The sequence below is a fragment of the Balaenoptera ricei genome, chromosome 1, assembly GCF_028023285.1.
Source record: "Balaenoptera ricei isolate mBalRic1 chromosome 1, mBalRic1.hap2, whole genome shotgun sequence".
Classification (NCBI taxonomy): domain Eukaryota; kingdom Metazoa; phylum Chordata; class Mammalia; order Artiodactyla; family Balaenopteridae; genus Balaenoptera; species Balaenoptera ricei.
Genome location: NC_082639.1, coordinates 29052473 through 29080119, shown reverse-complemented (window position 1 = coordinate 29080119; position 27647 = coordinate 29052473). Strand labels below are relative to the sequence as shown.

The 27647-nt window shown below is 36.6% G+C and overlaps 1 protein-coding gene across 4 annotated transcripts in view; it reads right to left on the bottom strand.

Annotated features, from left to right (window-relative positions):
* Positions 1–9690: 9690 nt before the first annotated feature.
* LOC132348931 (protein argonaute-3) overlaps positions 9691–27647 on the bottom strand; it is a 118824-nt gene continuing 100867 nt past the window's right edge. For all 4 annotated transcript variants that reach the window (XM_059896916.1, XM_059896926.1, XM_059896936.1 and 1 more), the window contains 5 exons: positions 26760–26954; positions 26293–26427; positions 23822–23923; positions 10739–10938; positions 9691–10167 (listed from right to left, as the gene is read on the bottom strand). In XM_059896916.1, the coding sequence (XP_059752899.1) occupies positions 10059–10167; positions 10739–10938; positions 23822–23923; positions 26293–26427; positions 26760–26954 (741 nt within the window). In that variant the 3' untranslated portion in view covers positions 9691–10058. The remainder of the gene's footprint in view (positions 10168–10738; positions 10939–23821; positions 23924–26292; positions 26428–26759; positions 26955–27647) is intronic.

Below are 27647 nucleotides of genomic sequence, written 5' to 3'. Positions count from 1 at the left end.
ATTCAATGTAATTTTTACATATTTAAGAAGATGTGTCAGAATAAAAGTTACAAATCTTCTGAAGTTTAAATCAGAGTCTGATTCATTAAAACCAGGAGCTACATTAATTTTCCTTAAGAATATGGGCATCTCTGTTAGAGAAGATTGAAATATTACTTTCAAGAATTATTTCTTTTATCACTTTGCTGTAACATCATATTTCAGATACATATTCTGTTCATATTACCACTCTATAGCTAGCAAAAAACTCTATGGATAGAGATAATACCTGCAGCACTAACACTTTCAGTCTTAATTCTCATTTAACCAAGTTAGGATTTCTTTCCATCTATATTAACTAAAGTTACATTCTAATGATTCTCATTATCTTTTTTTTGTTTTAGCCCTCCTGCTTTTATTTTTAACAGTGTGTGTGTGTAGGGTATGGAGAGGGAAAAACTGCACAATTCATAAATGGCATAAAACACTGATTACATCCCAAAATAGAATGATGGCACTCAAGTAAATCAAAGAATGGTAGGTCAAAGAAAAAACTTTAGAACCCAAACATGAAAACAGTATTCAAAGAGTCTCTCAATCAAGCTATAACTTGCGGCATGTGATCTTCCTTTCCCAAGTATTTTAAAGACTCTTATCATTTACTCATAGTATAATTCTATCTAAACTGCCTCTAAATACTTTTTCTTTTCTTTTTTAAAGAGGAGAAAGGCATTGTACCCTGGGCTAAGAAATGAGAAAGCTCCTGGAAAACTTTTAAAGAATCTTATAGGACAAAGTATTAGAAGATTTTGGTTAGTGCTTGCTAGTCCTGATTTTTGAATTAGAGAAAGAGCACAGGCACATCTGCAGGATCATCATCAATACTATGAGATCATTCCCTTTCTGTGAAACAGGGAGATATCTGCAGTTAATTACCACTGGAGATCCAAATCTGTTGCTACCAAAACCAAAGGTTTACCTGCTACCAAAGGCTCCTCTTGTTAAACTCCCTGGGATCAAACTGTATCCATTAACCTGGTTGGACCGTCTATGTTAGGCAAAATTCCCCCTTCATTACAATCTACCAGTGTTTCCCCCAAATCTGTTATCAAAAAATATTTTCATTACAGGAAAGATTACCTTGTCTGGAAAGGTCCTGTTTTTGGTTGGTGTTTTCTATATAAAGGGAAAAGCTGGAGAAGCCATGTTGATAGTAATGCCATGGCTCTATTTAAGGATAAATACTTCATTTCTTTATTCAGAAGCAAATTCTCTAATCAAAATAGATGCAGCTTTAGATCTGGGACAACAACATAAAATAAATTTAGGTTACAGAGACTCTCTTCTTAGGTTCAAATGGCACCAGTTCCTCTTTTACAATGTGACTGTGAGAACCAGACAAATACCAAACAATTGTAAGGTTTCCCTCCAAGGATTCCAGCAAAGAAACCTTTTCCTTTTCCTCATTTCCCCCCTCACTACATACTCTTACAATCCCACTAGTCCATTTCTTCACAAAGATCTCCTATCATACCTGCAAACATTTTTTGTAGAAAGAGTCTTTTCTTCTTTGGTTCTAAAAATAAAGGGCCAAATTAAAGGATTTTTGTTTGTTTGTTCTTCCAACTAAAGCCATGAAGTAAATAAAGATGGAAAGTTTTAGGCATTAAATACCAGGGTAATCTCCCTCTCTAGTTTCTGGCATGGCCTCTTAAACTTTAAACATAAAATTACAGATGTGCATGCAGTCAATTTTTAGAAATAATAAAACAAAAACAAAAACAAAAGGCAAAGAAAATAAAGTTCTAATGACCAACAATCCCATCTGTTTTCTACTCACATAAGCCTATTCATGACAGTTCTAAGAGATGACTGTAAACTTGAACAAGTCACCAAGTACTTCACCGTGGTAAGTCAGTTACTGATGCCAGGTGCCCTGATTTATGGAGCCAACCAGTTAAAAGAGCAAAATAAGCTCTATGTGTCCGGTTCCTATGAGCTTTTGGAAGGAAAAAAAGAAAATAAAGGATGATTTCTACTCAAAGCTGCCTTAAAAATACTGATCTACAAGAACTGTATGCCTGTCAATCTAGGACAATGTTGAAGCATAATGAATAAAACTATTAAAATTATAACTACAATAAATATCCTTAAGAGGGGAGCATATATTTGCAATAAAAATATATCTGACTGATTGATATTTAGTTTTTTAGTATCAACAAATTCCTATAATCGGAATACCAACCTTCAATTAATACTTGATGTAAGGGTAAGGAAGTAGCTGTGTGTGTGTGTGTGTGTGTGTGTGTGTGTGTGTGTATCAACCTACTGAAACTGGCAAAAACGTGAGGAAAAAGTGATATGGCTAATGTCTATACGAAATCACATGCTGATTCATTTTAAATTGTTAAATTTCACATAACATAAAAATAATACTTTTCCAATTATAGTCACTTGAAACTTTCTCATTTACCCCTCTCAGTGAAAGAATGTAGTATGGCAAAATGTCATACATTAAACCCTGATAATTTAGAATTTAAAGCTCAGAGGAGGGATAAAGTTTATCTTTTAATCTCGTACAGAAAAAAATGGCTTACCAAGCAAATTCACCATGTAAAAACACAATGGAAATATTTTACCTGTTTAACAGAATTCACTTTTTTCATGCAGCTTTATAAAAAGTTAATGTCAATACAAATAATCTTGATCTATTCACTAGGAAACTGGAGTAACCATATATGCTTGAAATTAATTTTCTATAATCATACTTTTAACTGTCTTCCAATTAATTCACATTCATAATTATTACTTAAATTTTTAAGTAGCTGAAATACTGTATTAGTCTTTATCTCTGATTCTACCTAGCCACTTAAACTCTGTTTCTTCACTGATGAAGAAGAAACAACTTTAAAAGTATGGTAGGGTTCAATCAACTTTAAAGGTATGGTAGGGAAAAGATTAGGGTAGCAAATCTTCCACATAACATAATCATGGTGGGGGCTGGAGCACCCCATTTCAAAGTCAATTATCACTGACTTCTGGATCATTTGCTATTTGTTTTCCAGGCCTATGAGAATGGTATCACAATCCTAAGGCTGGATGATGTATCCATTTAAAGCAGTTTCAATGTAGCTGAAGTTAGAAATAAGAAGTGTAACAATCAAGTTGCCCCAAAACTGCAGATCAGGTAAAATAAATCCAATCCATTAGTATTAGTTTTCTACTTAAGGGAAAGAAATCTAAAGAAAAGCCCCACCTCCCCTCCACGTTTAGAAATCTGTCTAAAGACTGTCTTTAATGCCCACTATATAAACAACATTAAGTATTCTAAGTTAGAAAATAGTGTTAATGGTTTATTGGTAAAAATCCAAACTCTAGACTTTATGGAATTAGTAGTTTGGTTGGCATATTAACATTCCATCTTAATCTTTGCCAATATTACAAAGAAAGAGGAAAAGCTAGAGATATCTATAAAAATAAAATACCTTAAAACCAATATCTAAGCAAAATATAAAAGTTGCGCACAAATTGCCAATAAATATAAACATCACAATAGAAAAATTAATATTAAAAAAATAAACTCGTAATTGCTATTATGACATTATAAAAAATGAAAAAGTTTAATGTGCATGTATATTTGCAGACAGATATAGTACACTCCAAACAATCAATATATTTTTACTATCATTATTACATAATGCAGCATACAAGGTTACTGAGGTGTGGTGTTTTTTTGTGTGTTTTTAAGTCTATTCTTTTCTGGGAGAGTGCTCACCAAATTCACAAGCAAGAACCGGTTAGGTGATCATTTACTGCTGTTTACTACTTCCTAGTTCAGGGGAAAATTGCTTTCCGGTAGATTACTAAATTTCCAACCAGTATGAATAGTCCTGCTATTATCCTCCCTCTTATTTCCTCCAAAGCCCAATTTTACCTGTTCTATTTCTAATTAATTGATCATATAGATGCACTGTCATCATTTTTCACCTATGCTAGAAAAAAGAGGGAAACATTTAGAATATTTCTTGCTGCCTGAAAAAGAAAAAATTTCCCTAAAGATAGAGAAATAATCATTTTACTTCTCCTCTTACACTGATTTCCATGATGACTTGGCTCCATCTTTATAAGCCGTCTTCTTTAATAAAGATTAATTAGAAAAGGCTGCCAGGAGATATTTACAAAAGGGTCAATATGCGGGGGCGGGGGGAAGGTAGCCTATGACATAATTTCTGGCAAGTTACCTTTGCCATCGGGCACTTAACTACTATATCCATACTCTTGTTAAAAAGTTAAGCAAACTTGCTGTTTTATGTGCCTTATAGATTACCTGCAACACAGCTGAGAACTGAAAGGGTTAATTCTGTTAAAAACTGTGTTTTTAAACTTACAAAATATATTTGGTGAGCATTTACTTAGATACTTTACTGAATAAAAGCTTTACTTGGTTCCCTTGGACCAGATTCAGAACAACAAATAACATTATTTATATGAAACGGTCATACCCTTGGAATTCTAAAATAATTTATCTTTCAAATTTTTAGCCTCATGCTATTTGAAAAATAAAAATCTACAGCACCATCTTCTGAAAAGGCACTTTCTAAGAACCGCCTTGCTTTAAAAAATGATTTAAAAATTTAATTCAGTGTCTACCCTGAAGAACATCTCTGCTTTACTGACACGCTAACATAGACACAACATTAGAGTTTGGTTACCTAAGACATTGATTTCAAAAAGGAAGGGAGACCAGTGGCCAGATAGATGATTTGATAGCATCTTAATTTTGTCACACTGTTGGCTACCTGATATTTCAATAGGGCTTCTCATTGGTAAATCTCAACCCTCCATATGAAATTTATTAAACTTCTATCTTTAATTCAAATTAAAATCTTTAACTTCCATACTTTAAGAGCAAAAGATTCTTACAACGATGTAAAAATATAGAGCACTATCTTTGATGGGTAAAGAAAAATAAAATTGAACTAGCAGTAGATAATATTAGCACAAGCCTTGACCATTATATCTTAGTTAAAAGAAATGATTTTGACCAACATGGAAAATTATAAACTGAAATGTACCACTTTTAAAAGTAGGAAAAAGTTAAAAATATTTTTCCCTTTGAGGCTATATATATATATATATATATATATATATATATATATATACACACACACACACACAGAGAGAGAGAGAGAGAAAGAGAGATTGTATTTTTCTTCCTGGGAGTCAGCTTAGGTTTCACTAATCACAGCATCATTTCCAATATTGCCACTGATCAAAAATGTTCTTAGTATAAGCAGGAAATTTTTTTAAAAAGATTTTTTGGAGAAAATTCTGACTTTCACATCTAGGTACTGATTTTACACATTATTCCTGGCTTGTTTTTTGACTCCTGTAGAATCACAAAGTGCTTTATATGATCAAATGAGAGGGAAAAAGGAAAATAAAGACAGACTTTAGAGTCAGGGTTATACTGCCACTCACAAAGGCCTCACTTGATATAAAGTCTCCCAGGTATTATTACTGAAGCTTTAAGACATCCATGAATTCTCAAAAAGAATGAAAAGGATTAAAAAAGCCAAAATAAAGATGCCAGTTCAATGGTGTCTTTTTGCAGCTTGACTGATAACTCATAAAAGATAATTTAAGTAGCAAGTTACTGTTAGGGGCAACTTGTCTTTAAAAACTATTCAATAGGAGAACATCTAAGAGGATGAGTTAAATAAATATTTAACCCAGGTTTAATGATACTGAATAAAATTTATGCCAAGCTGTCAGTTAAGCTTCTTGGCAAAACATCACTATCAAGTTTTAATAGCAAGACTACAAAATATTCTAGCTGAATCCAAGTGGCTAGCTTCACAGATTTCATAAAAATTAACACCCATGGCAAATTCATGTTGGCCTCTGAATCAAACATCCACCAAATTCCTTGAATAGGAGTCTCTAATTCCTGGTCTATAATCCATCAATAATAGATCCTTCAGACTGATTACTGGCACTCTGAGTGTTCACCTTTTCCTTAAACATTGAGATCCTCAGCCAGCCATTTCTACTGAATGACAACTCAGCTTCTATCTCCTTAGTCATACTTTAAGTCTATCATGACTAAGCCTGTCATGAGGTCTGTCATACTAAAATCCATTAGAGAATATATAAGTAAACTTTAGGCAGTGGTGGGTCATCAGAGAACCTAGTTTGGAAAACCAGTATAGGTGTTTAGAGGGCTATAAGTCTCCATGCTAGAAAGTAGAGATGAATCTTTATCAAGTGCCTTCTAAAACACCCAGTACATTCCTACTAGAATCCCACCTAGACTCTCTTGTAGGAAGATAAATAAATTAATAGGTTACAAACAGGAAGATTTCCACAGAAGAATACTTTTTCTGAGAAACTTGTTAAACGGTAAATATTAAGAAAAAAATAAAGGGCACCTGTACTCCTGTGAAAATATGCTAAAAACCAGTACTGAGGAGGCTGAGGTACCCTTTTCCAAAACTGCTAAAGTAAAAATCCACATTTCTAAAACAAAGAAAGAGTATCCTGATATTAAATTGAAACTAAATTGGCAGCACCCTTTGTTACCTTGATATTTCATGTTCTTAAATCTTATTTAGGAAAAAAAAAAAAAAAAAAGTCTAACACTAGCCTTGAATCCTGCTCATTTCCTTACTGTTAAGTGCAGTAACTGTCAGACTCTACTTCATTAAATAAATATAGCAGCTACGGTATTATAAATGCATGGTCCTCAATGCCAGTAACTTGATACTGTAATATAAAACATGTATCAGCACTTTACACATTTGCCATCCAGAATATACATTAAACTCCCAATTCTGCTTCACATGAAAATCTATTATACCAGTTGCTGGGACTGACATTTTAAAGTCATTCTTATATCACAGAAAACAGCAGACATAAATTCAGCATTCATTGTATAGTTAGTGAGCAAGGGCAGGAACAGAAAGGTCACTGTTGAGTTTCATGACCATTAAACTCAAAACAACCTTTTTTTTTTTTTTTTTTTAAATAAAAAAGATCAGCAATTCTACACCAGAAGTATAATAATGAAACAAATTTCAAAAAATATTTGCCACCTAGTATTTACCTTAAAGTTCTAAGCACAAAGCTTCTTATAATTAAGTTTGATATACCAATTTGTTAGTAAGCAAAATAGAATATACTATACATATTCTTTCAAGTTAACCAACTTTAAACTAGCAATGTTGAAACTCTAAGAGCACCCTAAAAAGAACTCACTTCAAAGGTAAAGCTTTATATTAAAAAAATTTTTTTTTTCCTCTGTAAAAGTCCTTCTAAATAGATTTAAATTATGGGCTTTACTTTAGCACATGTGAGATTAACTGACTGAAAATTAGGTAAAGCAGGTAAATAGGGAAAGGTTATCTACAGTTCTTCCCTGGGCCCTAAAGTTTTCCACATCAATCTGTACAGCTCCCACTGATAAAGGAAGATGTTTTACTCATACTGAGCAAACATACGCCATCAGGTTTTTACCACCTAGGATATACAATTTTCTTCTCTTGCCTATGTTCTTGACTATATTCAGTGAAATTTCAATGTAAAAAAAATACACTCTTTATAGAAATTTTTTGGAGGAGGGGGGAGGGTTGGGAGAAAAATGTATACACTACACAAACATTACCTTATGTAAAGAGCTTTAAAACAGTGTTGTAAATTGCATTTCAGACACTTCAATATAATAAACATACAAAATACAGTACTTTCTTAGTTTTCTGGCAGAGGGACAAAAGATTTCATACCTGTTGGAGGATATGGGCTCAGATTTTAGGCTCAAAATACAGTAAATTGGCAATAAGTGTGGATTATAAGTAAGAGAGAAACTACAGAGCTAATCCATTTGTTTTCATGTGCAGATGGAATTCTGAAAGGTTAACAACAATGCCCACTGGAAACAATCTGTAATATCTATACTCTGAACCAGTGCAAAAAAAAAAAAAAATTAAAATGCAATTTTCATGAGTTACAAAGTGCAAAGCTCCCCTGAATCCAAGGTTACTGATAAACTCGGTTTTGACAGCTTTATAGTATTTTTTAATATCTTAAAGTGAAGTCAATAAAACAAAAGTTTTGCAAAGCTTTTTTCAACATTTCAGTGATTTAACTCATTTCAAATGCTCAAAGTCCTAACTTCCTTTGTCACCATCACCCTAATTTTAAAAGGAAAGTTACACTGGTGATGAATTAGCAAAAAAAGTTTTTAAAGTATCATTTTATATTTTCCTGACTCATTTTAGTAAATGAAAATGGGCACCTAACCAGTATGATTCTTCAGTAAACATGATCTATTTTCAAAGAATTTAAATATCTTCTAAATCTTAAGCTAGTCACTGTCATTACTTAAAGTTCTTCAACTTTATTTCTAATATTCAAGGTTAACACTCATTTAGGAAATTTAACTTCCTTCATTTTCATTATGATTTTTATAAGACATGCTTTAAACTTGAAAATTACAAAACTTTCCTTCTGAAATTAAGGCTATATACTTTGCCCTTTTAAAATTATGGAGGTGCCTGTTTCTCCCACTCTCTGTGGTAAAGATGTGAAACAGACACAGCTTTCTTTTAAAACTGCTTATTGCACTAAAAGAGAGCAAAAACAAGTTGTCAGTTCTTAAAATAAACATGATTATATTTCTATAAAAGATGTTGCCAGCATGATTCTATAATTATTAAAGCACTATTCTAATAAATATAAAAGAAAAGGAAGCTATACTTCAAAACACATACATATATGTTTATATATATACAACACACATATATATAAAAATATATATATATGAAAATCACATTAAGGTATGAGAGGCAGCAAATAAACTAGTAAAAAAAAAAAAACCAAAAAAACCCTCCACAATCCCTTCTCTCCACCCAATTTCAGAGGCCTCAACCCTACACAGTTCCAATCATTTAAAATATTTACCCTTTATAAAAGTTTTAAGGGATTTCCATGTATAACACATAGAAACAGAAGACTTTAGAATACATATCACTAATAGAGAAAGAGAGTTACAACTTCTGACAAAGTTGTGTGTTTTTTTTTTTATATATTTATAGCAGCTTTAACAAACTCACTAAAGAAAAAGAATAGCTTAGGTTGCTACTGCTTATGTACACATTGCACAAATGGCAAATGTAAGTTGAGAGCAGGAGGGGGCAGACATTCACTCTCACAAAAACATATTTTATATATATATATGTGTGTGTGTATATATATATACATATATATATATATAGTTTCTTAAGAAAGCAATACCAAGAGTTGAGGACTCAGAATTATGTATGAGACAAGACAGGAGTAGGGCGTGCAAAATAAAAATCTAGTTTGCCATGCTTCATATTCAAATGAACCAGATACATGAACATTTGAATGTTACTGGTAGCATCAGGGAAAAAAAATGTAGGTGATGAAGGCAAGGGAGGTAGAGAGAGAAATCATAGTGGTGGTGGGAGGATAATAAAAGGGAAAGAAAGTTCCCCAATGGAATGAACTATAAAATATATACAGAGATACATATATATCTGCTATCAGTGTAGATCCAGATATATATGCATATGCAGTATGCATGTATATAAGTAAAATATACAGATAACTTTTACAAGAATACATGAATGCACATTTTTTGCACACATAATTGTGAACAATCACTTTGATTATTCATATAGGTGTGTTTTTTAAAAAACCATCATTTACTTTTTCTTTACTTTTTTTTTTTTGCAAAGAGTTGTGCTGCCAAGCAACTTGAGGTAAAGGCATTAAAAGGGTTAGACTACAAGAAAGTGAAAACAAAACGATCGCGATACTTCCTACAGGAGACCGCACAAAAAAGCAGTTGGCTGGTTTCATATTGCATAATGGTGCTGTGTTCCTTGATGAAGTAAACAATCTTCCTTGTATCAACATAAAGATCAGGCCCTGGCCCCCACACAGTGTTGGTTTCTGTACGGCTGGAGGCATCCCCACTCAGCTGACTCCACTGGAAACATAAGTTGTATGTTGATTCATCTTCCAGTTCTTCCTCTCAGAGAATATTCTTAGACTTTTTAAGCAAAGTACATTGTGCGTAAGGTATCTTGGTGAATCTGTACAGCCTTGGCAAGAGCTTGTGGATCTCGTCCATTGCTCTGTCCTGAAACGTGACTTCCTTCAGCACTGTAAGAAAAGTGGCAGTGAACACAAAACCAAACCCTATTCTGATGTAATAATTCTGAAAAATATTATTTGTAGAAAATTTTTTAAAAATTAAAAAAAAAAGAGGCCAGTATAATGAACTCCTACATGTCCATCATCCAGTTTCAATAATTATTAACTCAAGGCCAATTCTGTTTTACATCTCTCACCTCTCCAAGACTATTTAGAAGTAAATCCAAGACATCCTATAATTTTGTCTGTATATATCACTTTTATTACCAATAATCTCTCCCCTGAATTAATCTGGTAAAGCAACAAAATCACTACATCACACTATTGCTAATAAGCCCAGACTGCACATTTTAATAGGAACCCTCATCTTGGGCAGTCAGTTCTATCATAGCTTTTCATTTGGATCACTGACTCTTCTAACAGCCTGTGGAAATTTAATTCTAAATGGCAGTACTTTATGGCAAAGAGAGAGGCACATCCTTACATGTAAACACTTAAAGAAATTTCCCACGAAAATCCTAACACACAGAGCATACTTGGATTTGGGTGAGAATCTGTATTTGTTATGCTTTTATATTACCTGTCATGTTCTTTGTCCACAAGATGATATCTGGCTCTAAATGCCACCAGGTGAGCATAATACGCTGGTGCAGGTATAGAAACAGATCGTGTACAGCGCACATAAGTGTGGCAGAGCTGGTAAGTTAGCAGTTGAAGTTCATCTGCAGTAAAGCAGTTATCATCCCATAAAACATGATAGTGTGAAGGACGGCTGGTACCCTATAGAAGGCAATGGAATATTCTGCTGATTTCTAAACTTTTAAATAAATATTCACCACAGACTAAGTGAAAAAACAAGCTTTGTACATTAGCAAAATATATCCTAATTTAATAATCAATTAAAAAAACATTTAATTGATTCTGGGTATATATCCCAAAGAAGTAAAAACAGGGACTCGAACAGATATTTGCACACCTGGGTTCAAAGCAGCATTATTCACAATAGCCAGAAGGTGGACACAATCCAAGTATCCACTGATGGATGAATGTATAATAAAAGGTGGTGTATGTATGTATGTATATGTGTGTGTGTATATATATATATATATATATATATATATATATATATATATATACGGAATACTATTCAGTCTTAAAAAGGAAGAAAAATCTGCCACGTACTACAACATGGATGAACCTTGATGATGTTATGCTAAGTGAAATAAACCAGTCACAAAAGGACAAATATTGTACAATTCACTTATATGAGGTACCTGAAGTAGCTGAGTTCATAGAGACAGAAAGTAGAATGGTGATCACCATGGGTTGGGGGGATGTGGGAATGGGGAGTTAGTGTTTAATGAGTACAGAGTATCCGGGAAGATGAAAAAGTTCCATAGATAGAAGATGGTATGACTGCAGAATAATGTGAATTACTTAATGTCACAGAACTGTATATTTAAAAATGGTTAAAATGGTACATTGTATGTTATGTGTTTTTTACCATAATAAAAAAACAAGAACATTAGTTGAGCTCCTATGTATTAGTCACTATGCTAGGGACTGTGAATTCAAAGAAAAACAAAGTAAACAATGTCAAAACAATGGAAACATAATTCAGTAGAGGAGTAGAGGAAATAGAGCATCTGTAATTATAAAACAACTAATAAATGGCTATAGTACTACTGGTACTTAGTCCTATATGAGAATACCAAAGGAAGTAATTGTGAGGGTGAGCCCTGGGGGTTCTTCACCAAGAGGGGAATGAGTGAGATTTGGCCATTATGGGATGGGCAGGGTGAGGAGACACTGGAGAGAATGAACAGCCTTAACAAAAGCACGGGGGCATAAAATTTCATGGCATATTTGGGGAATAGCTAATAGACTAGGATCAACAGAATATGGGGCACGAGGGGAAAAAGATGAAATTGAAATGAACATTTGGAATCAGACTGAATGACATGCTTAGGAATTTGGACTTTCACCTGTAGGCAGCAGGGAAAGCACTGCACAGCTTTTTTTTTAACAGGAGAGGTTTTGGGTGTGATAAGATTGGGGGTTTTATAAAAGTAACATCAGCAGTAATATGGAGGATGGGTTAGAAACAGAATCATGATGAAGCAGAAAACAGAAAATCTGAACAGACCTATTACTAGTAATTGAATCAGTAATCAAAAGCCTCCCAACAAATAAAAGTCCAGAACCAGACAGCTTTACTGGTGAATTTTACCAAACATTCAAAGAATTAATACCAATCCTTCTCAAACTTCCAAAAAATAGAAGAGGAGGGAACTCTTCCAAACTCATTTTACAAGGCTAGCATTACCGTGATACCAAAACCAGACAAGGATGCCTCAAGAAAAGAATTACAGGCTGATATCCCTAATGAACATAGATGCAAAAATCCTCGACAAAATATTAGCAAACCAAATTCAACAATACATTAAAAGGATCATACACCATGATTAAGGGGGATTTATTCTAGGATGTGAGGATGGGTCAACATCTGCAAATCAATCAATGTGATACACCACATTAACAAAATGAAGGATAAAAATCGTATGATCATCTCAATAGAGGCAGAAAAAGCATTTGAGTATTTATAATAAAGACTGTCAACAATGCGGGTATAGAGGGAACGTACTTCAACATAATAAAGGCCATATATGACAAGCCCACAGCTAACATCATACTCAATCATACTCTAAGATCAGGAACAAGACAAAGATGCCCACTCTCACCACTTTTATTTAACATAGTTATTGAAAGTCCTAGCCAGTGAAATTAGCCAAGAAAAAGAAATAAAATATTATACAGATCTTCCTTGACTTACGATGGGGTTATGTTCCAATAAACCCATTTTAAGTTGAAGATACCCTAAGTCAAAATGCAGTTAATATACCTAACCTACCAAACCTCATAGCTTAGCCTAGCCTAACTCAAACATGTTCAGAACACTTATGTTAGCCAATAGTTGGGCAAAATCATCTAACACAAAGCTTATTTTACAATAAAGTGTTAAATACCTCATGTAATTTATTGAATACTGTACTGAAAGTGAAAAACAGAATGGCTATATGGATACAGAATGGTTGTAAGTATATCAGTTTTTTACCCCTGTGATCGTGTGACTGATTGGCAGTTGTGGCTTGCTGCTGCTGCCCAGCATCATGAGAGTATTGTACTGTATATCACTAGCTGGGGAAAAGATCAAAATTCAAAATTTGAAGTACAGTTTCTACTGAATGCATATCACTTTTGCACCACTGTAAAGTCAAAAAATAGTCAAACTATCATATGTTGGGGACTGTATATTATAAAGCTATACTAATTAAACAGTATGGTAAAAACAGGCACATAGATAGATCAGTGGATCAGAATAGAGCCCAGAAATAAACCATGCATATATGATCAATTAATTTATGACAAAGGAGGCAAGAACTTACAATGGGGAGAGGACAGTCTCTTCAATAAATGGGGTTGGGAAAACTGGACAGCCACATGCAAAGAATGAAAATGGAGCACTTATCTTATACCATACACTATACACTAAAATTAACTCAAAATGGTTTAAAGACTTAAATGTAAGACCTGAAACCATAAAACTCCTGGAAGAAAACATAGGCAATAAGCTCCTTGACATAGGTCTTGGTGATGATTTTTTTCTGATCTGACACCAAAAGCAAAAGCAACAAAACCAAAAATAAACAAGTAGGACTACACCAAATTAAAAAGCTTCTGCACAGCAAAGGAAGCCATCAGCAAAACAAAAAGGCAACCTACTAAATGGGAGAAGATATTTGCAAATCATGTATCTGATAAGGGGTTAATATCCAAAATATATAAAGAACTCATACAATTCATAGCAAAAGAAAAAAATCCAGTTGAAAAATGGGCAGATCTGAATAGACATTTTTCCAAAGAAGACATACAGATGGTCAACAGGCACATGAAAAAAAGGTTAACATCATTAATCATCAGGGAAATGCACATCAAAATCACAATGTGATATCACCTCATACCTGTTGGAATGGCTATTATCCGAAAGATTAGAAATGACAAGTGTTGGTGATGACAGAAAAGGGAACTCTTTTTTTTGGGGGGCACATGGTGGGGCATGCGGGATCTTAATTCCAGGGATTGAATTCGTGCCCCCTGCAGTGGAAGCGTGGAAGTCCTAACCACTGGACTGCCAGAGAATTCCCTGGGAACTTTTTAAAAAAAAAATGTATTGAAGTATAGTTGATTTACAATGTTGTGTTAGTTTCTGGTGTACAGCAAAGTGATTCATTTATACATATATATATACATTCTTTTTTATATTATTTTCCATTATGGTTTATCACAGGATACTGAATATAGTTCCCTGTGCTATACAGTAGGGCCTTGTTGTTTATCCAGTCTATATATAATTGTTTGCATCTACTAGTCCCAAACTCCCAATCCATCACCCCCGCCACCCCCAGCAACCACAAGTCTGTTCTCTATGTCTGTGAGTCTATTCCTCTTTTGTAGATAAGTTCATTTGTGTCACATTTTAGATTCCACATTAAGTGATACCATATGGTATTTGTCTTTCTCTTTCTGACTTACTTCACTTAGTAGGATAATCTCTAGGTCCATCCATGTTGCTGCAAATAACATTATTTCATTCTTTTTTATGGCTGAGTAGTATTCCATTGTAATATATATACCACATCTTCTTTATCCATTCATCTGTTGATGGACATTTAGGGCTATTGTAAATAGTGCTGCAATGAACACTTGAGTGCATGTATCTTCTTTTTTTAAAAAAAAATTTTATTTATTTAATTTATTTATTTTCTCTATTTTTTTGGCTGTGTCGGGTCTTAGTTGCAGCATGCGGGATCTTTTGTTGCAGCATGTGGGTTTTCTCTCTCTAGTTGTGGCACACAGGCTTCTCTCTAGTTGTGGTATGCTGGTTTTTCTTTCTCTAGTTGTGGCACACAGGCTCCAGAGTGCATGGGCTCTGTAGTTTGTGGCATGCAGGCTCTCTCATTGAGGTGTGAGAGCTCAACAGTTGTGGTGCGCGGGCTTAGTTGCCTTGTGGCATGTGGGATCTTAGTTCCCCGACCAGGGATCAAACCCATGTCCCCTGCATTGGAAAGCGGATGCTTTACCACTGGACCACCAGGGAAGTCCCTCATGTACCTTTTTTTTACTAAATTCCCTCACTTCCTTTCCTTCTTTTAAAAAAATTTATCTATCTATCTGTCTGTCTGTCTGTCTATCTTTGGCTGCTTTGGGTCTTTGTTGCTGCATGTGGGCTTTCTTTAGTTGCAGTGAGCAGGGGCTACTCTCTGTTGCGGTGCGCGTGCTTCTCGTGGTGGCTTCTCTTGTTGTGGAGCAGGGGCTCTAGGCACGCGGGCTTCAGTAGTTGTGGCTCACAGGCTCTAGAGTGCAGGCTCAGTAGTTGTGGCACACGGGCCTAGTTGCTCTGCGGCATGTGGGATCTTCCCAGACCAGGGCTCGAATCCGTGTCCCCTGCATTGGCACGTGGATTCTTAACCACTGTACCACCAGGGAAGCCCCTTGCATGTATCTCTTTTATTTATAGTTTTCTCTGGGTATATGCCCAAGAGTGGGACTGCAGGATCATATGGCAACTCTATATTCATTATTATTTTTTAAAATTAATTAATTAACTAATTAATTATGGCTGCGTTGGGTCTTCGTTGCTGCATGCGGGCTTTCTCTAGTTGCGGTGAGCAGGGGCTACTCTTCGTTGCAGTGTGCGGGCTTCTCATTGCAGTGGTATCTCTTGCTGCGGAGCGTGGGCTCTAGGCGTGTGGGCTTCAGTAGTTGTGGCACGTGGGCTCAGTAGTTGTGGCTCGCAGGCTCTAGAATGCAGGCTTGGTAGTTGTGGTGCACAGGCTTAGTTGCTCCGCGGCATGTGGGATCTCCCGGACCAGGGCTAGAACCCATGTCCCCTGCATTGGCAGGCGGATTCTTAACCACTGTACCACCAGGGAAGTCTTGGCAACTCTAGTTTTTTGAGGAACCTCCATACTGTTTTCCATAGTGGCTGCACCAGTTTACTTTCCCACCAACAATGCATAAGAGTTCCCTTTTGAACCCTCCTACGCTGTTGGTGAGAATGTAAATTGGTGCAGCCACTGTGGAAAACAGTATGGAGGTTCCTCAAAAAATTAAAAACAGAAATAACCATATGATCTAGCAGTTCCACTTATGGGTATTTATCTGAAGAAAACAAAAACACTAATTTAAAAAGTATGCACCACTATGTTCATTGCAGCAATATTTGCAATAGCTAAGATATGGAAACAACCTAAGTGTCCATCGATGGATGAACAGATAAAGAAATTGTGATATATATATATGGACATTATGCTAAGTAAAATAAGTCAGACAGAGAAAGACAAATGCCATATATCTGGAATCAAAATGAATGAATGAAAAATAATTTAAAAAGCATGGTCAAAGATACAGAGAACAGATTGGTGGTTGCCAGGGGCAGGGGTGGGAGAAATGGGTGAACTGTTTTTGTTTTTACTTTAAATAAACACCACCACCACCACCCCCATGGAAAAAAAAAAAAAGAAAAAAAAGAAAACAGGAGGAGACTAAAAGCAAGGGGAGCAATTAGGAGGCTGCTGCACTAGTGCTGGTATGAGATGATGAATGTATGAAGTATGAAAATGGCAGTGGCAAAGGAGAAAAGAGAGATTAGCTCGTACGTTAGCAAATATTTATCATTTTTCAGACACTGTGCAAGATTTTGGGGATAAAGTTCAAATTACTACCAAATCCTACCTCCCCCAAATTTGTATGTTTATAATGCATGTATAATATATTGTACATGCACACATTCAGTATTTACTGAACACTCACTATATGCCATGTCCTGTATGAGGTTCTGGGCACACAGTAATGAATAAGACACACATTCCAGTGATGAGACAGATAGCACATAAATAAAACCATCAGAAACTGGGCTATCAAGAGAATTAAAATGTAGGGTAGCATGGAAGACTGACTATGTCTGTGGCTACATTAGCTTCCATGGTTAGAGAAGGCCTGTCTCTCTGAGAAAGAGACATGGAAGTGAGCTCTGTATGATAAGGAGGGCTTGTAAGATCAGGGGAAACAGCATTTCAGGCGCAGAGAAGACATAGGGCTAAAGTCCTAACTATTTACAATTCATTCAGTTCTCTCCCATCACCATTCTAGTCCCAACCACCATTATCTTTTGCTTAACAGACTCCTAACTGATGTCCTCAATATCACTCTTACTCCCCAGTACAAACAGTACTTAAATAAGAGTGAATTAAAAACAAAACAAAACACACACCTAATTACGTTAGTGTCTAGTTTAAAGTCTTTTAATAGCTTCCTAGTGCACTTAGACTAAATCCAAGTCCTTATCTTTGCTCAACAAGGCCCATAAGGTCCAGCCTAGGCTACCTCTCTAACTTACTCTCATACTGCAGCAGCAGCCTGCATTTGATTCCTTCAGTGGACAAATTTTTTTCCACCAAAAGGGCCTGTATATGCGCCTCTTCCTCATTCTTGGCTTGGTTAACTCCTACTCATTCCTCAAGATCTTATCTTAAATGTCATTTCTCAGGGAAGCTTTTTGTGATCTCCCAATCTAATCTAAATCAGTTCCGCACTGAAGTCTCTCTTCCTATCTTTACTTTCCTTTTATTGCACCTAACCCAATTTATAAGTATGTATTTGTGAGATGACTTACTTAATAAATCTCCCCCAATAAACTAAAAGAGGAAAGGATTCTGTTATTTGTTCACTCCACATACCTAGTATCAACACCTATCTTCTAAGAGGTACACAATAAATATCTGTTGATTGAATGAATAACCTCTGCCTTTTGGGACCTTATAGACTAGTGGAAAGGGGAGAGAAACAAAAGCTTGGTTACAATGCTGTGTAATAAGTGCAACAAAAAGGTATGCACAGGGTGCTCAGGCAGTGCAGAGAGGGACACTTGTCTTGGGGAAGGATACAAGAAAGACTACTGGGAAGAGCTGATGTCTGAGATGAGTCTTAAAGGATGAGCAGGAGTAAGTTAGGGAAGAAATACTTCCTTACGGAAGCAACATGGACAGGATACTTATGAGAATTACCTAAAAGTAGTTTAGAATGGCTGCAGCTGTGTTGTATGTTTGTGTATGTAAAAGAGAGGAGACAGTCATACACAGAGGAAGAGAAAAGGAGAGGGAAGGAGTAGGAGGGAAGAATAGGAGGGAAGAATGGGAGAAAAGAGTGAGAGACAGAGAGACTGAGGGTATAGCAGCAGTGAAGGGAGCAGGATAGTGGATATAAGGACTTGAGTCTATAGGTTGTCCTAGGAAGATGAGACTTCACCTTCAATGGATGTGAAGCACTAAGCAGATGAATGATAGGATCTTAGCTTTTTTTTTTTTTCTAAATAAATTTATTTATGGTTGGGTCTTCGCTGCTGCACCGTGGGCTTTCTCTAGTTGCGGCGAGCGGGGGCTACTCTTCATTGCGGTGTGCGGGCTTCTCAGTGTGGTGGCTTCTCTTGTTGCGGAGCACAGGCTCTAGGCGCACAGGCTTCGGTAGTTGTGGCACACGGGCTCTAGAGCACAGACTCAGTAGTTGTGGCACACAGGCTTAGTTGCTCCGCGGCATGTGGGATCTTCCTGGGCCAGGGCTCAAACCCGTGTCCCCTGCATTGGCAGGCAGATTCTTAACCATTGCGCCACCAGGGAAGTCCGGATCTTAGCTGTTTTAATTAATCTAATGAGAACAGACTAAATGAGGGCACCCAGGATCATCATGTAATTATATAGGAAAGTAATAATGAGAACTTGAACTAAGCAGGGGAAGTGAGGATAAGAATAAGAGATAGGGGCTTCCCTGGTGGCGCAGTGGTTAAGAATCCGCTTGCCAATGCAGGGGGCATGGGTTCGATCCCTGGCCTGGGAAGATCCCACATGCCGCGGAGCAACTAAGCCCGTGCGCCACAACTACTGAGGCTGCGCTCTAGAGCCCACAAGCCACAACTACTGAGCCCGCGTGCCTAGAGCCCGTGCTGCACAACAAGAGAAGCCACAACAATGAGAAGCCCATGCACTGCAACAAAGAGTAGCCCCCGCTCGCCGCAAGTAGAGAAAGCCCACGCACAGCAACGAAGACCCAACACAGCCAAAAAAGAAAAAAAAGAATAAGAGATAGGTCTTAGACTGAGAAGATAGATTCTGTAGAGTTCAGGGATTCCATTAGATAAGGGTGGCAGGTGAGAAGGTGCAATCAAAAATAACTTCAAGATCTGGAAATCAGGAGAAAAGCTGTATCTGTAAAAAGAGATTTCAAAGTCATAAATATTACTTGAACTTAAATTTTTTTTTTTTTGGCTGTGCTGCACAGCCTGCAGGATCTTAGTTCCCTGACCAGGGACTGAACCCAGGCCCACAGCAGTAAAAGAGCTGAGTCCTAACCACTGGACCGCCAGGGAATTCCCTGAACTTAAAATTTTAAAAGGTGGGTGGAAGAAGAACCAAACCTAGAAAAAATGGAAGGGTAAGATGACAGGTAGGATAAAATGTGTAGTGGAAGCCAAATGGTAGATGGTTTTGATGAGTGCGTGATTATAATAGAGTCAGAAGTTACAGAGATCAAGGAGCAATAACGGTGGGGCAGAAGGCAGTTTGCTATAAGTTGAAGAGGAAATAAGTGTAGTCTTTTTTGTTCTTAATGTAAACCTTTTATAGAAGTAAATATATATAGAGAAAAATACATGTACCATACATGTAGACTGATGAATTTTTCACAAAGAGAATATACCCATGAAACCAGCACCCAAATCAAGAAACTAAGGTTAACTGCAACCACAAAGCCCCTTTGTGCCCTCTCAGGGTCACTACCCTACCTGCCACCCTGCTCCCTGTAACCTGACTTTTAACATCATAGATCAGTTTTGCTTGTTTTTGAAGTTTATAATGTATGTACCCTCTGGGTCTAGCTTCTTTGATTTGACATTGTGAAATTCATACATACTGTTGTATCATTCTTACTGTCGTATAAATCACATTTGTATAGTTATTTATCCAATCTACTGATCATGGGCATTTGAACTGTTTGTACTGATAGTTTTTGTACTGACCATTATGACCAGTGCTACTATGAATATTAACATACTATCTTTTGGTGAATATAGGTATGCATTTCTGTTGGCTAGCTTGGAGTGGAAATCCTGGTCATAGAGCATACATATATTTAAGTTTAGTAGATAATGCCAGCCAATTTTAAAAAATGTTCACATTAATTTACACTCCTACCAGGAGAGTATAAGAGTTCCAGTTGCTCTATATCCTTAATACTGTTTGTCTTTTAAAATTTCAGCCATTTTGGTGAGTGTGCTTAGGCTATCCTTTTAAGAACAGTTTGGTGACAAATGGTAGGAAGACAGCACCTTAAAGGAGAACAGCAGGAGCAAGGAACTGTATTTTAGGACGGGGATAACTATAAGCTAAGGGAATGGAATCAGAAGCTTAAAAGAGACTGAAGACATACGAAAGAGGATAACTGGTGAACTAAGGCCAACTTAAGGCAGGCAAGAGTGAATGAGAACAATCCTACAGGTTGACCCTTTTTCCTGTGGGAAAGGAGGGAAGAAAGTAGGCATGACTGACAATATAATTTCTTACTGAGAAAAAAGGAAGGGGTCATGTGCTGAGTGGTGGGGCAACAGACCAAATTAGGAACCCACAGAAAATGGTAGAGAGAGCTAATTAAAGTGGAGTCAAAGGAATGTTAAATCACAGTGAAGAACATCTTCGAAGTTTTGGAGATTCATATTAGGAAGTTATAATTTAGGACGCTGCCCCTCCTCAACAGGTACATTTATGGCTTCAGAAGAATTTCCTTTGGTGGGTCAGAGGGGTCACATGCTCCACTCGGTTAATGTGTTTCTAACAGTATGGTAAGTAGGATTTTTTTTCCCTGCTGTCCTAGAATTTCAACTAAGGTCCAAAGAAGGGGACTAAAGGTGCTAAGCATCTTACATTCTAAAGAGCTACAACCCTTTGGAGTCAGCTACCCTCCCTCAAGGGCTCACCGAGAGGAGACAGTTCAGGACAGTCCCGGGCTCTGGCCTCTTCTCATCTTACCCCTATCCTCTCAATATAGGAAGAGATTGAGAGTTTTGTGAAAATACAGAATTTCAGTTGTGAGGAAAGGCACTCTCTCTCCCCTAAAGACATGTAAGGGGCACTCCAAGAAAATCAGTTGTAAAGATGAGAGCCTGTTAGAAAGGGAGAGACTATCCCATCTCATTCCCCAACTGGATTATTCCTGAGCTCAGAGTCCATAGGCCCACTCTCCCAACTCCATACAGCTAGAGCGATGAGAGCTCTTGGAAGCAGTTCTGGGAGTCTAAAAAAATGAAGTTGAGTAGAGAAGGAGGGGTCATGGAGCCATGCAATGGGATATCTAACCTAAAGAAGGGGCTGGGGTCTATACCACAGATGGGGCTAAAGAAGGACACTGCTGCCCTTTGAGGGTCCTCAGCTCCATGGAGGCTAAGGGATTAGAAAGAATCAGAATGGACTAGAGAAAGGCTTGTGTCATCTCCCCACTACTGACATTCTGGCAGTCAGCAGTACCAGATGAGTTAGAGTCCTAGAAGGAGGAGGGGAAGGAGGTATCTCAGAGGCAGGCCATGGTCCCCTCCCCTACTCAAAACACTGGGACCAAAGCTCTAGAGCCTGTCTTGGGCAGACGGAGGGTAGAAGGGAAACACCAAGCTTTAATTTTATTTGTAAATTTAAGTTTTAAAAATGAATGGGAATTTTATCTCAAAATAAAATGGGGAGGGGAGGAAATGGAACTAAGCTGTAAACACCAATATGGCCAACATAAATGTCAAGAAGTTACGGAATTTGGCCAAAACGTTGTTAAAGGATCTGTTGTTCACTGGTAAAGTTAAAAGTAGTGATACAAAAAAATTATCTCATACTGGTTAGGAATTATTCGATTTTAATTTTAGCTGTTAAAAAATAAGACTCCTCCTTTTGATCTCAGAGAAGTTCGATAAGTCTAATAAAGCTGGGAAGACATGTAAAGAACGGTCTTTGGGGACTTCCCCGTTGGCACAGTGGCTAAGAATCTGCCTGCCAATGCAGGGGACATGGGTTCGATCCCCGGTCTGCGAAGATCCCACATGCCATGGAGCAACTAAGCCTGTGCGCCACAACTACTGAGTCTGTGCTCTAGAGCCCGTGAGCCACAACTACTGAGCCCATCTGCCACAACTACTGAAGCCCGTGCGCCCTAGAGCCCGTGCGCCGCAACTACTGAGCCCATGCGCTGCAACTACTGAAGCTCGTGCACTCTAGGGCCCATGTGCTGCCACTACTGAGCTTGCATGCTGCAACTACTGAAGCCCGCATGCCTAGAGGCTGTACTCTGCAACAAGAGAAGCCACTGCAATGAGAAGCCCGCACACCGCAAGGAAGAGTAGCCCCCGCTCACTGCAACTAGAGAAAGCCCAGAAAGTCCCTGTGAAATATTCCTGGTTATTTGCTGACTAGAGCAAAGTTTCAATTTGGTGTCCCCCCAAAATATTGGTCCCTAAAGTTTCTGGTTAAATACATTGGAGAAATAGTCCTGTCTTGAAAATTCATAATAACCATTTGCATATCAATGGTATCCAAAAGTTCTAGAGTAAAAAAACAATCTGACCAGCATTTCTAAAATTTACGTGAATAGAGAATCTTTTTTCCCCCTCCATTATATTTACTAAAAAGTCATAGCAGTAGGGTTCCTTGGGATACATGGAGAGAAACTTAAGGTTAAAATATGTACTCGAATGATAATAGATTTTATCTCAGAAGGTACTTTTAACTTCGTTTTGCTGACTGTTACCACCCACCATGAAAATATACCACATTGATTGTAAACAGGAGGGGTTATAAGAACATATATAAATGAGTAGGACAATAATTTTAAAGCCCTAAGAGTGAAACTGGGGTTAGTGTATGTGGGACATATAAAGCTTTAAGATTCAGATATACAGTTAGGTACATCTTCCTGAAATTTCTATTTTAATCAATGGCAAGTAAACTAAAATAGTTTTGGGCTACATTCTCTCAGATATCCTGCGAATGTGGATTCACTCTCTGCTGCTGGAAAGTTTGAGAAGCACTGAATGACAGCTTATGTTTTACTAAGTATAGCTAACAAATTAACAAAAAGATTTTCTGAAAATAAGAAAAGACTTAGAATTATTTAACTGAAACTTAAAGCTGTAATTCTACAACTAAACTCTTTCACATGCTCAGTATCTGCCAGTAAATGTCAAAGTTTTCTATGAAGTATTATTATCAAAAAGAATATATCAAAGGAACAATCAGGTATTTTAGATTTTTTTTGAAGTTTTACATTAAATTAAGGACATAGTTTAGGGAGATGCCTTCTATTAAAATACTTATATTCTGGTACTTTCGTAGAAATAAGTCCCTCTCTCAAGGTGAAAAAGGGGATATGATTTAGTTACTGAAAGTTTCATCTAATTTCATGTGGAAACAATCGGAAGTGCAGAGAAGAATATTTCTTTCTCTTTTTTCTGAGATTAAAAAAACATGCCTAAGAACAGAAGTTCCTGAATAAAAACATTTCACCCGAAGTATAGGCTCACCTGTATTCCAGCATGGCTACAGAGGTAAAAGTCAAACTCATATGGGTGTGTAATGTCTGTATCAACTGTTGTTCCAGCTGGGATATTGCCACTTCTTCCGACCTAGATTTGTTTGGTCAAAGTTTAAACAAACAAGACAAAGGTAAAGAATGTGTCTGAAAGCACTTTTAAAAAGATATAAATACATAGGCCGATTCCATGTTTCACTACTTCCGGCTTGAAATGTTACTTAAGCAGGCATTAAGAGCAGACCTTATTCTAGTCCTAGTTCCTATTCTTAAATGTTGCTGAAAGTGAAAGCTGATAACAAAGAGCTATTAGTCTCTACTGATGCTTAGCCGGTAGTTGATCGCAATACGGGTAGAAAACTTAAAACATTTTTTTAAAAAAGTTACTTTAAGTGCTCCAATTTGTGACATCTGTGCAGAGCAGGTACTCTTGAATGTGCAGTTTTATGAAAATTAGCATTTTTCTCAGAGAACCCTAGATTTTTAGAGGGAAAGAATGCTGACAACAGCATCAACTAGAGTCACCATTTGTTAACCATTTATATGTCAGGTACTTTACATACGTTATTTCTAATCCTCATAATCCTGCAAGTTAGGTATTATTCCCATTTGTCTGGGGGGAATCTACACCTCAGGAATACAAAATAACTTGGCCAATAGCATACAATAAAGGGCATAACTGAGAGTCAGACATGGAAATGACTGCAAAGGCCCTATTTCTTTTATTTCATATTAGCAGTTTCAACATCTTGTAAGAAAACAGACACCATGATTTTCTCTGAGTAATACATGATGTAAATGAAAAAGTTCGAAACTCCTGATAATGAAAGTCTCCTAATAAAACACTTTAAATGCATATATATACTTACCTCTACCTCCTTATCCCTAACATATTTAAAATCATTAATTGTAAGTCGAGGTTTACAAGGCTAACAAATCAGACTCTTTTACTGACTCAGACATTATTTCTGCTGTGTGAGGGACTGTTACCAGGTGGTGGCTGGAGTTATATCTGTGTGGACCAACCAGCTAGCTTCACCAAATCACAAAATAAAGAAAACAGTTCATAAACTACTAAATTATGCCTATTCTTAACATACAAGTCTCCTAATTAATATATATTTAAAAATTTTATTCTCTTTAGAGAGGCGGCAGAATGCCTGGGTTCATATCAGAGCTCCACCAGTTTCTAGTCATGAAATCTAGGGCACAGTATGTTCCTCTCTGTGCCTATTTCCTCATTTATAATTATCTCTCATTTATTGTGATTAGTAGATTTAGAGCAAAGATGAAAGAGAAGCAAACAAATGAAGGAAAGGCACAATTAAACATCAGTTGCAAGAAATCATTAAATCTAACTTAGGTTTTCCTGATCTAACTTTTGAAGAAACCTTTGGTTTTCTAGGTACAGAAATGTAATTTGGGGCACAGGCCTTTAACAACATGGAGGCCAAAATAAAACTATCATTACTGCTATTAGAGATGTGGTACAGGACAGTGATTAAGAGTACTCTGGAGCCGGACTGCCTATTTTGAGTCCTAGCTCTACCAATTTAACCTCCATGTGCCACAGTTTCCTACTGTGAAGAATGGGGATAATAATAATAAGTACCTCATAGTGTTGTTTGTGAGGGTTAAATGAGTTAAATTTATAAAAAATATCCAGAACAGTGCCTGCCATTATGCCCTCTTTTTCTCTATCACTACCACCATTACCACCACTCTACAACTAGGTAACCTCCACTGAGTGCTTAGCATGTGCCAAGCACCGTTCTAAGTACATTACATATTTTAATTAAAAAAAAATCCTTTCAAAAACCCAAATAAGGCAAATATTAATATTATCCAAACCTTGCTCAGAAAGAAACCGGCACAGAGATGTTAAGTTACTTGCCCAAAGCTACACAACGAATGTAATCAAAGACCAAATATGTACCAAAGACAAGACACACTCCTTTCTTTTTCAGTCTTTTCTATTGATCCCCTTTCCCAAGGGGACACTGACCCTTGTACTCCTCAGATTTCTCTGCTCTAAGGTTTGCAGGATGGGGGCAGAGCACTGAAAATGAAAGTTAGTTTGCATGAATTTTCACTAATCACTCTAGAATGTCCCTAGCTTGTAAAATTAATTTTTACAAGATATTTTAAAAATAGAACATACCTTTTTTCTTCTGAACATTTAAGGAAAATATGAATAAAAAGAACAATTTTAAAACTATGAGTTTCTTCACAACAACAAAAAAGTATAATGGGATTTTGAACATTTGGAGTGTTACTAGAAATTCTAGAAAGTTAAAAATTAACTTATTTTGATGCTTCTATACTCATAATCAATCTGCTTTGCTGTAACCCACTACTATATATCAGAAACTCTGCTGTTGGCAGAGAGCCTTTGTTAAGTGCTCTATGAACTATGTTAGATAATCTTTGCTTATAATAGTATTACAATAAATGTAAGATTACCCTTTCAGTCCTATCAGCACAAAATAATCGAGTGTGATGTCTCTTCTGAACTACAATGTAAGTTATTCCAGGTTGATAGTCTTTCTCCAAACTGATGCAGGCTTCTCGAATTGCTAGTAGTTCATAATATAATACCTAGAGAAGATGAAATGGAAAGATTTGATCTAGTCAGTTGTTCTCCTATACATACTTCAAAGTAAGACAATGATTTAGACTTAGAATTTCTTAAACTCATCACCTCACAGCTAATTATACTTCTCTATTCCATTTTAACTATTATCAGAGCATGGTCTTAGCGATCAAGGCTTACATATCCAGTAAATATTTTAAAAGGGAAAATCTAAGGAAGTATCAAAATTTGACTTTAAGAACTCTCAATTAAGGCTCCTAACTTCAGAACTAGACACCATATTATAAACACAGTATCTGATTTAACCACAGTATGATGAGAATCCCAGGCAACCAACCTGCCTAAACTGCCCCTCTGAAACACCATCCCGATAAAAGATGATACGAGTAGGTTTGAACCGAGTTGACTTATAAAACTGAATGAGAAGTTCTCGGACCATGGAGGCAAGGTCCTGGATGATCTCCTGTCGGGGTCTCTGAACTCTTACTGTAGCACAGTATCTGCTTGGGTGGGCATCCATACTACCTACAACCTAGGTTGAAAAAAGTAAAGAAAACATAGAAATTAAGGTATTCAAAACTATATGAATATGAATTTTACCACAAAAAAGTTGAAAAAAAAGGAAAAGGATTTCATTTAAATTTGTATTTTATTATAACCTTAACTATTTATCACAGTTCATTTTGAAAGTAATAAAAGTAGATAATTCCAGTGAAGAACAGAATAAAAGACCCAGTCTAGGGTCAAAAACTATTTTCCCATAAGTAGGCTGTACTTTATATTTAACAATTTGGTTCTAATTTACAGATGTTGCTGGTAAACCTAAATATTAGTAAGGATAGAAAGACAAAGAGATGTACATAGAGGAAGGAGATAAATAAAAAAAGAGGGCCCATTCAAACTCTTGATTTCTCTTTATAGCTCTTACAGTTAAGCAAACTACCCCAGAAGCCATATTCAAGATGACTCTGGCATTATCTTAAGAACTCTTATGTTTCATAAATTTTAAATCTTGGTTTTGAGAGTAGCTATCTTAATTTTTTCTCTCTGTGTCTTAATATTGTTATGTGTTTGGAGCAGAGGGAACTCTGAAGCATGAACTTATAAGTTTTCCTTGACTGTAGTCACTCACAGATCTACTGAAGCATGATCACTGGAACCAGAATATTTAAAAGTGTTCACACATCACTGATCAGAGCCTGGGCCAAGAACCAGCTGGTTATTC